The sequence below is a fragment of the Chlorocebus sabaeus genome, chromosome 21 (genome assembly GCF_047675955.1).
Source record: "Chlorocebus sabaeus isolate Y175 chromosome 21, mChlSab1.0.hap1, whole genome shotgun sequence".
NCBI classification, from domain to species: Eukaryota; Metazoa; Chordata; class Mammalia; order Primates; family Cercopithecidae; genus Chlorocebus; species Chlorocebus sabaeus.
This window is the reverse complement of record NC_132924.1, coordinates 6,812,477-6,828,895: the sequence shown is the minus strand read 5'-3', so window position 1 is coordinate 6,828,895 and position 16,419 is coordinate 6,812,477. Positions and strand designations below refer to the sequence as shown.

Below are 16,419 nucleotides of genomic sequence, written 5' to 3'. Positions count from 1 at the left end.
AAATTCTTTCTTAAAACTTTCATCTCTCAGGAATTCAAGACCAGCCTGGGCAACATAGTGAAACTCTATCTCTACAAAAAATTAGCCAGGTGTAGTGGTGCATGCCTGTAGTCAGAGCTACTCAGGAGGCTAAGGTGGGAGGATTATCTGAACTTGGGAAGTTGAGGTTGCAGTGAGCCAAGGTCATATCACTGCACTCTGGATTGGGCAACAGAGTGAGACCCTGTCTTAAAAAAAAAAAAAAAAACAATTCCACTTCTCTGCTTACATTGTCCATCTGGTCTTACACGTTGTCTATTTTTTCCATTAAAACTCTTAGCATATTAATCATAGTTTTTTAATAATTAATATCCCTGATGTGATAATGTCTTAGTCCAGTTACCGTGGTTATAACAGAATGCCACAAACTGGGTGATTTATAGACAAAAGAAGCTGATTTAGAGACTAGGGAGTCCAAGAGTTTGGTGTTAGCATCTGATGGGTGCCTTCTTGCTTCATCATAACATGGGAGAGGGTATCATGTGTCAAGAGAGCTTACTCTTATAACACAGCCACTCACACAAGAATTAACCCACCACCACGATAGCCATGTGAATTCATTCATGAGGACAGCGGATTAAGTTTCCAACATATGAACTTTTCGGGGACACATTCAAACCACAGCAGTTAGTTGTAACGTTCCTGTCATGTCTCATTCTGGTTCTGACGCTTGTGCAGTCTCTTCAGATGGTGTCTTTTGCCTTTCAGTGTGCCTTGTAATTTGGTTGTGGTGGACATGATGTACTGGGTAAGAGGAGCTGCAGTAAAGAGGCTTCTAGTGATGTAGTGATAAGCTGTGGGGAGAGGGAGCATTGCACAGTCTTCCAGTGAGCCTGTGTCCCTGGACTGTGAACTTCAGCTTGCTCTCAGGTTCCCCAGCCCCTTAGATGATACAGAACAGTTGGAGGGGGATGGAGTTGTATATTTCCCTTGCTCCAGGCAGATCACGCTCTGATAAAACACCAGGTTAGGCCTCTAGTGAAATAATTTCTCCTGAGGGCAGACCTTCTATTAATAATAGAATGTTCCAACCTATTTCAAAATTGTTCCCCTTCTCCTTCCACTGCCAGAAGCATGATGAGATTTTCCCCCAATATTCGTTGTAAGGACCTGGCAGAGCTCCAGGAAGTAACACTCTCAGGTGTCTCATGCCACCCTGCGCCATGACTGGGCTCTGCTGGAGTTCTTAATTCGCAGAGCTGCCCATACTGAGCCTCCTGCAATTTCTCAATTACAGGGCGAACTTTCTCACCCGGCACTGGGTCCTTGGAGGTTTCTGTGTGCTGCTTTCTGCCCCTGGAGGTTGTGCTTCTGTGTTTGCCTGTCTCTCCAATTTGGGGGGCAGTGGTTTGCCCGATGACCTCAATTCTCTGAAAGATTTAAGAAGAGGTGTTAATTTTTCTGTTTGCTCAGCTTTCTACTTGTTGCTAGAATGGAGTGCCAATCGTGCCTCCTATAGTGACATGTAACCCTCAACTCCAGAGATGATGAAGCATACCAATGACAAAGGAGAAATGCTTCAGCAGTTTTCTGTCAGAGCATTATCCCTTGAAAAAGCTGCTTCTTCCATATTCTGGAAGAGATGGATCTCAACTCAGAGCTCAAGGCAAATGACTTCCTTCAAGGAGAAGGAATAAACAGTCTCAGAAACCATAAAGACTGCCCCCAGAAGTGTCCCTGAAGCTCGGCAGGGGCCACACTTACCTTGCAGAAATAGGTGATTAATGCTCCCAGTACAAACTCCCAACAGTATAGAAAGACAAATAATTGAAAAACAAGTCTCACTATAAACCCCTGACCCCGAGCTACCTAGTTCTCCTCCCTAGAGGCAAAGCTCTTACCAGATTCTTGTATCTCCTTAACATATATCCTTAGAAGAGCCGTCAGGTGAACATATGTTTAAGTGAAAACCTATTTTAGAAGTGCATTTTCTTAAGGAACTTTAGGGTTAGAAGGAACTTGTGTCTGTTCTTAATTCACAACCTCCATTAGTACTTATTGTTCTTGCACAAAAATCTTTCTCAAAAAAGCCCTTTCCACTCTGAAATAGCTTATTCTACTTTTACTTAGCTCCAGTAGTTTATAAAACATATTTTTTGAAAGTCTAAACTCTGCCACTATGTTTTTCTTTTTTTCCTAATCAATCTTTACTTTGACCTCCAAGCCAGAGAAAACAGGTGGTCAAATGCCTTTTGCCTAAGATAGAACTTAGAATATTTGAAGACCTCAGATCTTCACCCTGCCAAATAACCTGTTTTTCCTCCCCTTTCACAGAGAATTTGGTTTTAGAAAATTCAGAGCCACATTCCTTATAGACAAGACTAAACTCTTATTCAACATACTCAGAAACTTCTTCTATGAGGATAACCGCTCACCAGAGGAAAAGTTTCTCATGTACAGCTGGCAAAGGGATGGAACCATCTGTGTTATTAAAATTGACAGACACTTATGAGATTTATTAAGGGAAATACTAGAGTCTTAGTACATACTTGCTAATATAGTACACATGAAGGCTTTATCTATAATTTTTGTTGGCCAAGCAGAAATTTTGGTATTATTCACCCTAACAAATTTCCAAGATATTTTGAAATAGAATTTTAGGTCCTGACATCACCATTTGTCTCAGGTTTAGAAGCGTTGCTGGACAAGAGGGATAAAATATGGCTCTGCCTTGGGTTCAAAGTTGGCCTCTCATACTAGCAAGTATACTTTGGGATCCTGGCCACTTCTCGTGACCACAGAATCACATTGCTATAAGAGGCAGATACAAGTATTAACGGGCTCATAGGTTATGAGATGAGCTTAGTCTGACCAATGCTTAGCGCAGCAACTGGGCTGCTATTGTCATTCTTATGGTGGTGGCACATGGCACCCAGCCTCTGTCCCGGCCATGATCTGGGACCACCCTCCACAGAGGCTGTGAGCTGGAGCCCTAACTATGCAGGGCCCTAACTGTGTCAGGCTCCTTATCTCTCTGAAGAGGCCGTCATTATTGCCTGCTTGGCCATACAGTTCTTTACTTACCAAGTAACACAGTTATCAGCCCACTCCAGGTACTAGCCAAGGACTACAAAATCAACATGAATGTCAGCTTTTGTATAAAAAGTTCAAAGGAGAAACGCAAACTTTACATAGATGTCCCAGGAGGATGTTCAGCAAACCCATTCTTCTCTGTTCCCTGGAATCCATCCCAGTATTGTGCTGTGTGTGTGTCTAGTAATTCTTTACAAAAAGCTCTGTTTCTTGTGATGCCATCAGATCACATTGAAGAATATACAAGCCGTACTATGAAGACTGTTGTCTCATATAGTCCTAACGTAGTGAGAACTGATGTTCTAATATACTGGTTTTTTTGGTCACTCAAAGGAGAAATTCCCGTGCAGTCTTACAAATCAGTTGTAGCTTAAATTGATTTGTGTTGTGACTTGTGCACACAGGTCACGTTCCCTTGACAGAAAATATAGTTTAGAACCAAATTTGCGGCAGTTGTTAAGTGAATGCACACGAGTTTATCATATTTAGGTCTTTTATTGTAAGACTCACTCCTGTCTTCATTTTATGTTCCACTGCTGTGCTTCGCATTTGCCTTTCTCTAGTTTTGTTTTCTGTCTCTGTGTTTCTTTACGGACTGCTTTCAGCGCAGGTGTGCAGAAAGCACACACGTGCCTGCAGAGCCTTCACGATCTCTGCATCCAGGGGCTGACTTCAACGCACAGTGGCTGTACTGATCCGCTAAAACAAAGGAACAAATGACTTCTCCTAATTCACAGGGAAGTTCCAGGTTGTGCGGGTGGTGAGGAGCCTTGTGTCTGTCTGCGCTTGCCCTGGTGAAAAACCCACCATTCAGGCTGCAGGGTGTGAAACCCAGGCACAAACACTTTGCTGGATGCGGAGGAAAGATGCAAGGTTGCTCCCCTTCAGAGACAGCAAAGGGCAGATCTGTAGCTCCACTTACTTCAGGATTATGATTTTTGACAGAGCCGGGAGATCAGGGTTGTTGAACCAGGCCTGAAGGTCCTAGTGAATCTCGTGAAGAGAGGAGGGGTCTGACTGTAACATGGACCTAGAGGACATTCTTACTGCAGGAGAAGCAACAGTGGGGATGGGGTGGACTTGCCAAAGGAATGTAGCTCAAGTTTCTGCAGCCTAAAGCAGCTCAGTTTCTTTCGGCCAAACTTTCGCGAACTTCCCTGGCATTTCTCCTGCGGGAGCTACTGGTGCAGTGGGACACTTAGCCTCTCTAAAAGCATCTCCACAGCTGTTTGTGTCAAGCCTTTATTCCAAGAGCTTCACTTTTGCGAAGTAACGTGCTTCACACATTGGCTTCAAAGTATCCACGGCCGATTGCAGTAAACATTGAGGAGACCTGTCTCTGCGCCCAGAGTTGGGTGCCCTCATTTCAGACGATTTCTAAGGTGCTTCACAGGATCTGAAGGACCCTCGGACTTTAGAGCACCACCTCGGACGCCTGGCACCCCTGCCGCGCGGGCACAGCGACCTCCTCAGCTGCCAGGCCAGCCTCTGATCCCCGCGAGGGTCCCTGGGTGCTGCAGGGGAGGTGGGGACCAGAATAAAGGAGCAGTTTCCCCGTCGGTGCCATTATCCGACACTGGCTCTAGGACTCGGCCAGTCTGTCTAAAGCTGGTAGAAGTTTGTTCTGTAAAACAAAAGAAGGGAAAGGGGGAAGGGGACCCTGGCACAGATTTGGCTCGACCTCGACATAGGCTGGGCCTGCAAGTCTGCGGGGACCCAGTCCAGAGGGGCAGTGCTGGGAACGCCCCTCACGGAAATTAACTCCTCAGAGCACCCGCTCCCCTCCCGCGCGCCACCCCCTTCCCGCGGGAGACCGGGTCCCGCGGGGGCCACCGCTGTCCACCGCCTCCGGCGGCCGCTGGCCTTGGGTCCCCGCGGCTGGTTCTCCTCCCTCCTCCTCTCATTCTCCTCCTCCTCTGCTCCTCCCGATCCCTCCTCCGCCGCCTGGTCCCTCCTCCTCCCGCCCTGCCTCCCCGCGCCCCGGCCCGCGCGAGCTAGACGTCCGGGCAGCCCCCGGCGCAGCGCGGCCGCAGCAGCCTCCGCCCCCGGCACGGTGTGCGCGCCCGCCGCGGCCAAAGCGGCAGGAGTCCCGACCTAGCCCCGGCGTCCGCGGCCGCCCAGACCGGACGACAGGCCACCTCGTCGGCGTCCGCCCGAGTCCCCGCCTCGCCGCTAACGCCACAACCACCGCGCACGGCCGCCTGACTCCGTCCACTATTGATCCGGAGAGCCGGAGCTGGCTCTTCGGGGAGCAGCTATGCGACCCTCCGGGACGGCCGGGGCCGCGCTCCTGGCGCTGCTGGCTGCGCTCTGCCCCGCGAGTCGGGCTCTGGAGGAAAAGAAAGGTAAGGGCGTGTCTCGCCGGCTCCCGCGCTGCCCCCGGATCGCGCCCCAGACCCCGCAGCCCGCCCAGCCGCGCACCGGCGCACCGGCTCGGCGCCCGCGCCCCCGCCCGTCCTTTCCTGTTTCCTTGAGATCAGCTGCGCCGCCGGCCGGGACCGCGGGAGGAACGGGACGTTTCGTTCTTGGGCCAGGAGAGTCTGGGGCGGGCGGGGGAGGAGACGCGTGGGGCACTAGGCTGCGGGCCGGCGGGGAAACGGCTGCCTGGACCTCCGGCGCCCCGAACCGCTCCCAACTTTCCTCCCTTACTTTCCCCGCCCCGCTGCGCGGGATAGGCGTCAGTGGGCGAAAGTCGGGTGCGGGTGGGTGCCTGGGGCCGGGGTCCCGCACGTGCGCCCCGCGCTGTCTTCCCAGGGCGCGGCGGGGTCGGGGCGCGCACGCGAGGGGCTGGCGCTGCCCACCCGCCGAGGCTGCGCTGTTTATGGAAGCTGAGGAAGGACCCCGAAAATAAAGCCTCCCTTCGGACCCCGCGGGACAGGCGGCTTCCTGAGCGAACCTCCCCGCCTCCGCCCTCCGCGCAGGTCTCAGACTGAAGCCGGCGCCGGCCAGCCTGACCCCGGCCCCTCTCCAGGTCCCCGCGATCCTCGTTCCCAGGTGTGGAGTCGCAACTTCGACCTGGGAGCTGGGAGAACTCGTCCGCCACCACCTGCGGTGCCTGGGAAGGGGTGGTGCTGGCGGCGGTTAGTTTCCTTGTTGGCAAAAGGCAGGTGGGGTCCGACCCGCCCCTTGGGCGCAGACCCCGGCCGCTCGCCTCACCCGGCGCGCCCTCGTCTTGCCGGTCCAGGTATGCCCCCCACCTCCCGGGGACCCGAGCTCCCTCCTGGGCGCCCGCGCAGAAAGCCCCGGGCTCTCGTTCGGTGGCCGCCTCGCGGGGACGTCCGGGTCTGCCCCACCTGCAGCCCTTCGGTCGCGCCTGGGCTTCGCGGTGGAGGGGGACGCGGCTGTCCGGCCACTGCAGGGGGAATCGCGGCCTCGAGTGCGGAAGCCCAGGAAGCAGAGCTCATCCTGGCCAGCACCACGGTGTTTCAAAATGGGGCTCACAGCAAACTTTTCTCCTCAAAACCCGGAGAGTTTCTTTCTTGGATGTTTCTTTTTGCTGTCTGAAGAATTTGACATTGAGCCAACCAAAATATTAAACCTGTCTTACACACACACACACACATACACACACACCGGATTGATGTCCCTACTTCAAGTGTGCCAAGTGTCCAGACAGAACATAAGCGAGTCTGGCTTCGTGACTACCGACCATAAACCCACTTGACACGGGAAACATGCCTCGGAAGGTTTAATTGCACAATTCCAACCTTGAGCTGCGCGGGTTCCAAGAGCCAGGCCCGTACTTGCTGTTGATGTCACTGGCATGGGGAGTTGGGGTTTGGTGCCCAGCGCGGTCGTTGGGGGAGGGGCAAGACATAGAACAGTGGTTCCCAGACCTTGCTGCACGTTGGAATTACCTGGGATTAAAAAAAAAAAAAATCAAAACAAAAACCAGTATCTGAATCCCGCCCCCAGACATTCTGATTTAATTGGCATGGGGCAAGACCTGGACATGGGATTTTTTTTAATGCTCTTCATGTGATCTGTTGGGGAGCCAGGTTTGGGGATCACCGGACGGAAGAAGGATTGTTAAAGTCTCCGGAGAGATTACTTGCCAATGCAAAGAGCTCTTTGAGGACATCTGGAATTTTAACAATGTTGCCAAATATAGGAAAGAGGGAAAAGGTGGGGTGTGGTTCCAATAATAAAAGATTCCTATTTTCATTGAAGGAACTGGTGGAAAGGTTTCTTCTCTGCTGAGCTTGCAGGGCCCCTCCTGCCTGCCTGGGGGCTGACTGCGGGTGCTGTTAGTCAGGTGTCAGCCCTGTCTCTGCCAAAGAGACTCTTCTCTTCATTTTAAATTAAAACCTCAGAGCACCTCCAAAGCATCACTTTTCTTCCTCCAGTGGGGTTCTCATTCTTTGATGTTACTTGCTTGAACACCACTATTAGTGATTGGAGATTTGTTCCTGAGAAAAATATAAATACCACTTAATTTGCCTGTTTGTCCCATATTCACTCAAAACAGAAAGCTCCTGAAGACAGAGTAGGTGAACAGGCGCTATTCTGTTACAGTAACATAAAAGACTGAATTTTCAGGGGCAAATTATTAAAATAGGAGGTGAGCTCTTTTAACAGAAATTTGTTTAAGACCTGTGTCTATCAAACTCAGTTGATTTTATTCAGGATGCACTTTGTTTAGTGAGGGTTTTGTTTGGTTCTGGGACATGCTAACTTCTGGACTTGCTGCTCTTAGAGGTAATGACTGCCAGACACTGTTTCATGCGTCCTAATCCCCACATTAAGCATAAGAGGTGTACACTCTCCTATGGGGGAAACTGAGGTACAAAGAACTAAAGTGACTTTCCCACAGCTGGTAGGAGGCAGACGTGAAACTCACACCAGGGGCTTCCCACTCCAGATCCCTCTCTCAACTTCCAAACTCCACTACCTCGTCTGAGTTCTGGTTTCAGGAGATCCAAATCAGGTGTGTGCGAATGTCTAATGACAGAGCTGGCAACGGGAAAGGGCCCAGGGAGCCAGCTCATGAAGATGGGTCTGTCTGAAGCTTCAATGCGGGCTGTCCAGCAGTCTGCGTTCCTTCAGAGTTCCTCAGCCCTCTGTTCCGTCACCTTCCATGGAGGCAGCTCCGTCCCTAGGTCAGTGAGCATGGAGTGGAGACTGCTTGAGGGGCGCTAAGCAAAGCCCTGCCTCTTACAGAATGAAGGTGCTCTCCAGAAGGGACTCTGGAAAGTATTCCAAGGCGAGTCGGAATTCCCAACTGAGGGAGCTTTGTGGAAATAAGCCTGCCCAGCCCCACTTCTGGAGATGTTCCTATTCAGTCGGTCGGAGCTGTCTTAAAGAGAAACCAAAGTGAGAATATTAATGGTATCCAAAGTGAGATCTACCACCCTCCCTCCTCAAAGGAGGTCAGATCTAGAAAGCCCAAGCCTGGCTTGGCAACTGGGACCTTTCTTCTCACTCCAGCCCAGGGCGAAGGTGGACAAGTCACTTTGACCCTTCAGGCTTCTGAGCTGTTGTTTCTGAATTCAGTGAATATTTACTGAGTGCATAGAATATGCTAGATATTCTGGGTTAAAGGGTGAAGTGGGGTGAGTTTTAAGGGTTTCTGCTCTTGCTTCCAGATTGCTTTCAAATCTGGAAGGGACACCAGTGGTCTGTGTGTTAGACCCACACTGCTGTAGCACAGAATACAAGAAACTGGCTGAGAGCTCCAATAGGCTTTTAACGGTAATTTCTGGCTTCACGTATTCAGTTTCATCACTCATAATTTTTCAAAAACTTCTGGTTTGAAGACACCGATTGCCAAAAGTCCATTGTGCTGCATAATTACACTTGGTCCACGTGACAGCACGAACATGTTCTGAAATGTTTTTAGAAGTAGTCTCAGTACTAAGATAAAGGATACCTCCCTGTTTGAAAAGAAGAAGATATTCTTTGTTTTTTCTTTGATCCAAGCTCCAAGACTAGCAGCTAGCATCTGCAACTTTTTTGACGAGAGTGACAAACCAACTCTAATATTAAAGGCAACTGATGATTATGGGCACTGAAGGGAAGGTAACCCCAGGCTGGTGCTCTGGAATAGGGGTGGGTCACAATGTTGAGGACCTTTCGCCTGTTGCAGAACCTGCAACACGGTGTAGCCCTTGCCATGTGACTTGTGTGTGTGTCTGTGGTCTGTGTGTGCCTGTTTTAATTTTGACTTATATGTACTCTAGTTATGAGCTTATTTAACATTAGGTTTTACTAATAGGGGTATGTTTTGAGAAAATTTCAAAGTTTTAGAATATGGTTCACCCACCTGTTGCTTCCCTATAAATACAATTTTTAAAACAAGATTCTGGGCTGGGCACGGTGGCTCATGCCTATAATCCCAACACTTTGGGAGCTGAGGCAGGCGAATCATGAGGTCAGGAGTTTGAGACCATGCTGGCTAACACGGAGAAACCCTGTGTCTACTGAAAATATAAAAAAAATTAGCTGGGCGTGGTGGTGGGTGCCTATAATCCCAGCTACTCAGGAGGCTGAGGCAGGAGAATCACTTGAACCTGGAAGGCGGAGGTTGCAGTGAGCCAAGATCATGACATTGCACTCTAGCCCACATGACAGTGTGACTCTGTCTCAAAAAAACAACAACAACAACAACAACAACAACAAAAAACCACAGATTCTGTTCCTCAGATTCTTTCCATTTTTGTTTCCTTTTGTCACTTACAGACATTTGAAATTATGGTGATAAACATTTTTAGTCTCAGTTAATTATTACTGGTTTATTCTTGAACCACTAACCCATAGAGAATAGAGTGTAAATCTTAACTTGTTCCTGTAGGCCATCCCCATTAAACATCATAGTGTTTTCTCATTCATTCTTTTTCATTTTCCTCCTACAGGGCTGAATTTTCTAAGAAAATTTCAGCAGTTGGCTCTTTGGACAACATCATTAGATTGTCCTCCATTGGGCCCATAGGCACAAGCTGGCCAGTTTGAATTTGGCAAGAATCCAGGCATTGGAACTTATTCAAATAACTAGTTTGCCTGTAATTTTCACTTTTTCAGAGTCATCTGGTAAAGCTTTCTTGCTACACATTTAGATAGATACACTCAATCCAGTTGTCTAGAAAGTTCCTTGAGCCAGTTGGGAGCAGGAGGGATAGCTGGGGCCTGGAACATTGGGGACGTGTTTACTGAGCCCCTAGAAAGTAAGTGCTAGATTTAACATTTCCATCCCTGAAGGCCCTGAAGTTCAGTATCAGATGACTGGTCCTGTGGACTGAGCATCTGTGAATTGCATATGCTTAGAATAAATTTTACTCCCACCAGTTTCAGCAGCTTGCTTTAGCAAGCAGTATGAAAACACTAACATGGGGGAGTAGAATTTCTCTCTCTGATCGAAGTTTTATCTCATTCTGGTGGGTTTTCAGGGAGAGACCCAGAGTCCAAGTGTCCTTTCTGAATATATCTAGAACTTCTCATTAACAAAAGACTCAAGTTATAATTTAGGGGACAACGCACCCAATGAGAATGCCTTGCGGACAGCCCTAAGTACACCTGTAATTACACCATTACTAGCGGGGCAGCACACATGGCCCTGACTTAGTTTAAATAATTACGTAAGTCAACCATGATTGTTTGCCCTTTGAGTAGAAGGGCAAGTATTGGTACCTGTTACAACTTAGGCTTTTTTTTTTTCTTTATGTTTGAGCCATGATGAGTGATTTACACTGTTCCATCCATATGTTGAGATGTAAAAATAAATTAGACTTGGTACTTGCCCTTAAGTGTCTGGAAGTCAACTGGAGGAAGAGAGAGCTAGAGATAATAAGTGTGAAACAGTGTCACAGAATTAATGACAGAACTCTTCCCAGGACAAAGGATGACTTTTGAGTTCAGTCTTTGCCTTTAATTCTACATGGGGAGGAGAGCACGTTTAGCCACAAATGGAAGGGATTGCTCATTTGAGCTATTTGGTTATATGGTTATTTCCCCGGAGAATAGGTTGTGGAGGGCATTGCACAAGCAGTGCCAATAGGAGCAAAGTTCTTGAGAGTGCTAGTAATTCAAATGGCAGGAAGAGAAGGAATAAATGGTAAGGCTACCTACAGTTCACAGAGAGCTCCATCCCGTGGCTTTGGATTTTGTCCTGTGTGAAAGAGAAGTGACTGTGAACTGACATGCTGTGTTTGGTGTTTTAGAAAGATGGCTGCAGCTGCGGTTTGGGGAATGGACTGCAGGGGTGGCATTGGAAACAGGGAGGTTTGTGACTATTGCCAGAGACAATGAAGCAAGAGCAAGGAAGATTCAGGACAGGGGACTCTGGGACTGATCAGGAGGCAGAACTGGTTGATAAGTATATGTAGCAGCATAAGAAAGACAGAAGCCCAGATTGACACCCAGGCTTCTCACTTGGAAGCCTGGATAGATCCTGAATGCAATCACAAAGGCTGGGAAGTCAATGGGACTGCAGAAAAGGGAAGGGCAAGGAGGGGAAGGGCAGGAGAGTCCAATATGAATATTCAGCTTTTAGGTGTGTTGAGCTTGCAGTGCTCAGATGGAGAAGTCCAAGAGGCAGTAGAATATGGTGGTCCAGAGCACAGGAGAGCAATGTGGCTTGAGTTGTCATTTGCTCACATATTTCCATGTCAGTTACTTGTCTTAGGTCACAGAACAACTCCTCCCCTCACAGTCTCCTTGCTCCACCTGTCTCATGCTCACCATCAGCATCGAAATTGAGCCACACCAGGGGTTCTGGATACCAGCTTCTCTCTAGGTGAGGTTGCTATAGTCAGCAGCTGATTAGCTGCAGTTATCGGCCACTTGTAATATAATATATTGTGCATATAAGTGTACCGGGAGTCATGTTTGTATATTGCTACAAATCCTCAGAATGGGGATCTCTTGTTCCCTGCCTAAGACTGCATCACATTACTTGGTTTTGTACATTAGTGACTGAACCAAAAAAAGTAGGAGATGGTTTTTTTCTTTTTTCTTAAAGCAGTAGCTTTTGAACCTTGATCATGCCTTGTAACCAGCTGAGGGGCTTTTGAAAAAGAGGGTGCCTTACTGTGCCGCAGATCAGGACAATCAGTATTTCTGGGGAAGGAACCTGGCACGCACACATTTCTTAAAGCTCGCTTGACAATTCTGAGGAGTGGATTAGGTGTTGTATGTAGCCCGTAACGGAAGAAATCTTGTCTTTGATCTCAGACCCCCATTTCTTACTCATCTCATGAGCTCCTTTGAGATCCAGAAACAGTTGCATATTTCATTAGTAAATCAGTTCCAGAGTCACATTTTATTTCACAAGTTAGTCCATTAAAAGTTTCCTGTAGTGAGGAAGTAGCCAGAAAGAACACGCCGTCCCTCGTCCTTTCTATAACTATAGGGTCTGGCTCGACAGAGCAGGAGCATCGCCATCTTGGGCAAGTCCATCATTCTAAAGTTCACCTTAATAAAAAACTGCCTAAATTCAAAGGGCATCAGCCTAATGGCTAAGGTCAGCATGACCATAAATCACAAATAACATCTCCAACCAGAAACATTCCAAACTCCTCCCCGACCAGAGACATGCTAGCCTCGACCAGAGACATGCTAGCCCCAAGATAAGCCCCCTCCAGCTGGGAAGGTGCCAGTCTTGAGATAACCCCCTCTGGCCGGAAAGATGCCTTCCCCAAGATAAACTCCCCTCCTCCCAGTGATATTCCAACCCTGCCATAAAACTTCTCCCTCACACAGGCACATTCCAAGCTTCTGATCATCCCCCTCACCCTAAAACCAATCTATACTCCTAGTCTGTAAGAGAGAGCGCTCCTGACCAAAATTGGTTTTAACTAAAGAAAACCTGTCTTTAACTGACAAAAAAAAAAAGAAAAAAAAAAAGTTTTCTGCAGTGGCTGTCAGCGGGCCCAGCATGGCAGCAGCACCTGAGAACCTGTTGGAGATGCACACTCTCGGACCCCACCCTGGCCTCTGAGTAAGATACTGGAAGGGCAGGCCCCGGTCTGTGCACACAAGTCCTCAGGGAGGTTCTGACTGATGCATGCCAGAGTTTGAGAACTGCTGATAAACTCCAGGCACATCGCATGCTGGGATCTAGATACACCAAGGGAACAAAATAACTGCACTTGTCCTCCAAGGACCGACATATCTTCTGGAAGGACTGAGAAAGAGAGAGACATACATGATCACTCCCTGTAATGCAATGTTTTATAACAGATGTGATTTGGGATTTCAGTGGGAGCTCGGACTCTGCAACAAGGGGAGTTTCTCAGAAACAGAATGCTTAGCTGGGCCTCCAGGCACAGGGACAGGAATGAGGAAATACTTGTAGGTCCTGTGCTCCTTCAGCAAACCCTCAGTTTCTTGTTATTTTTTATAAATGCAAACATCTTACTAAAGTAGATGCTAAGGCGTTAGAATTTCCTGCTTTATTTTTCTAAATGTCCCTGGGTAACTTGGAATATGAAAGGTAAAGTGCAACACATTTTGCATTTAAAAATTAAAATGATCCTTTTTTAAAGTAGCAACCGGATGTGAAAAATTGGACTAGAGTCTAGAGTATAGTTGATACCTTTAACTTTCTCCCCAACAGCACGATTTTCCCTGAAATGTGTTATGAATAAGTAAAATGACTACTTCGCATCCTTTAACTCTTCCTACAGAAACCTAAGAGAGAAATGAAACAAAACAGAAATCTAAGAGAGAAATGAAACAAAAGTTTGCATAGTTCTAGACACGATAAATACATGTGAAATCACACAACTCAGAAAATGTCCCTTAAATTAATTGACCCATTGGTACTTGTGAATTAGAAGAGACATCTATTTTCTGATTCACTGTTGAAAGTTGTACAACGTTACCTATTTATTTGCAGAGATCATTTGGAAACAAATAGGCAGATTTGTAACAAATAAAGAGAAGAGTACAGCTGCTGGTGTTACCTTGTGCATTCATGCCTTTATGTAAAAAAAATACACACACACACACACACACATATATATATATATGGAAGTAAAGACCACTGCTTGCTTTGCAGTTGTTTTAAGAGCGTTCATGAAGGATTTTATTTTATAAGCAGAAATACGATATCTAACAATTTTACCACTACGTACTTGCAGGCCGGCGCACAGCAGATGACGTCATGATTGTTTTAGCAGTCCTATCGTTTTACTTATGATGTCATTACAACCCTTTGCTAAAATTTCTTTCTTTTACTACAGGTTTTGGAGAAAATGATGCATTGCACATAGTCTCTCTGATAAGACAAACTGGCATTTGTATGTGAAAAACTGTGCATGTAGCGTCTCTACTTACACTCAAATTGTCCATTATTTTAGTGCCTGGAATAAAAACAAACCACTTAGTGAATCTGTGCAGGTCCTTAAGGACAAGCAAAGGTGTCCTGAGATTTTCGGATCATTGTATACCAAATTTTAGAAAGTGTTTCAAAAACATTTTTTTAATTTCAAAAACCTGGTTTTGTTTATTTACCAGCAAACATTGAATACCCGAAAGCTTTTGGGAGATTTTATTACAATGGTTTCTCTTCACTTACAAAATTATCTGCTAGTTCATTCTCATACACTGTAAGCCATTGTAAATGCTTCAAATTTTGCTGAACAAGATGAACTAGACAAACTATTTTAAGTTTGCTCTAGTGCTAACTTGCAAGATCTAATGGCTCCAACTAGATTTTTAAACTAAAGTATATTTTAATATATTATTAGAAAGTTAAACAATTATCTGTTTATAGGTAACAAAAACCCCAGAACCCCAATGTCAGATGTCATCCACTTTTGATTAACTCCAAATATATGACAGATAAACAAAAGGTGGTTGGCTGGGCGCGGTGGCTCATGCCTGTAGTCTCAGCACTTTCGGAGGCTGAGGCAAGCGGATCATGAGGTCAGGAGTTCGAGACTTGCCTGACAAACATGGTGAAACCCCGCCTCTACTAAAAATACAAAACAAAAAAACCTTAGCTGGGTGCCTGTAGTCCCAGCTACTGGGGAGGCTGAGGCTGAGGCAGGAGAATCGCTTGAAGTTGGAAGGTGGAGGTTGCAGTAACTCAAGACTCAGTCAAAAAAAAAAAAAAAAAAAAAAAAGGTGGTCATTGAAGAATTATTGTGTCACCTGTTGTTTTCTAACGTACTAATTTTGAGGAGCTTTTAAATAGAGTGCACTATAGAACTTTTTATTGGCTTCAATCTGCTACGATGTTAGTAGAGAATCAGAAACCTTATCTTCTTCTTTTTTTTTTTTTTTTTTCTGAGACGGAGTCTCGCTCTGTCACCCAGGCTGGAGTGCAGTGGCGCGATCTCGCCTCACTGCAAGCTCCGCCTCCTGGGTTCACGCTATTCTCCTGCCTCGGCCTCCCGAGTAGCTGGGACTACAGGCACCCGCCACCACACCCGGCTAATTTTTTTGTCTTTTTTTTTAGTAGAGACGGGGTTTCACCGTGTTAGCCAGGATGGTCTCCATCTCCTGACCTCGTGATCCGCCCGCCTCGGCCTCCCAAAGTGCTGGGATTACAGGCATGAGCCACTGCGCCCGGCCCAGAAACCTTATCCTTATAGATACTTAATGATTTTTTTAAACTTTCTGATGACATTTATGAGTGAGAATACTGTATTGCTCTGTTTTCTTTCTTTACTTCCCTTTCTTCTTCCTTCCTTGCTTTCTTCTTCCCTTCCTTCTTTCTCTTTCTCTCTCCTTCTTTTTTGCAAGCTGTTATGAATTAGCCTTCACAGAAAAAGAAAAATTTTGATAAATAACTGGAAATGAAACTTAGCAAAGTACCGCAGATGAAAAACTTTGTCAAATGACTGTAAAAATATACTATACAATTTTTGAAAGTTAGAAACTACCGAACACTCAGTATTCATGGTTATACAAGTTTGCATACACATGTATTGTCCCTGAAAAGTGGTGTTGCTAAGGGAGTTTTTCTCAGTACATGGCTTAACATATTTTTTTTCTGTAATTTGTTGTTAGTTATAATGGAGAGAGAAGAAAACAGGTTAGAGTCTCCCCTCTCAGTTTCACCTTCCATAAAATAGTTAAACTAGACGATCCTCAGACTCCTTCCAGCTGGAAGCATCTGTGAAATTAAAAACAAATCTAAATGTATGCAAGATATGTATTTAAACATGCTGGTAATAAGGGTGCTGTCCCTATAATTTAGATGCTAAAACATTGATGTCATAATAATAACAACACCTCGCATTTGTACAGCACCTCATAGTTTACACAATGCCTTAACATCCTTCTGTCTGAACCTCCTACAACCCCACAGGATTGGGATAGCTTTCCACACTGGGAGGTGAGGGACCCAGGCTCAGAGCAATTCTGCAGGTGTCCATAATCACCAGGCTGGTGAGCACTGGGCGC

General features: G+C 46.5%; 1 protein-coding gene across 1 annotated transcript in view; it reads left to right on the top strand.

Annotated features, from left to right (window-relative positions):
* The first annotated feature begins 5,068 nt into the window (after positions 1–5,068).
* EGFR (epidermal growth factor receptor) overlaps positions 5,069–16,419 on the top strand; it is a 192,926-nt gene continuing 181,575 nt past the window's right edge. The window contains exon 1 of the mRNA XM_007981280.3: positions 5,069–5,417. Within this exon, the coding sequence (XP_007979471.1) occupies positions 5,330–5,417 (88 nt within the window). The 5' untranslated portion in view covers positions 5,069–5,329. The remainder of the gene's footprint in view (positions 5,418–16,419) is intronic.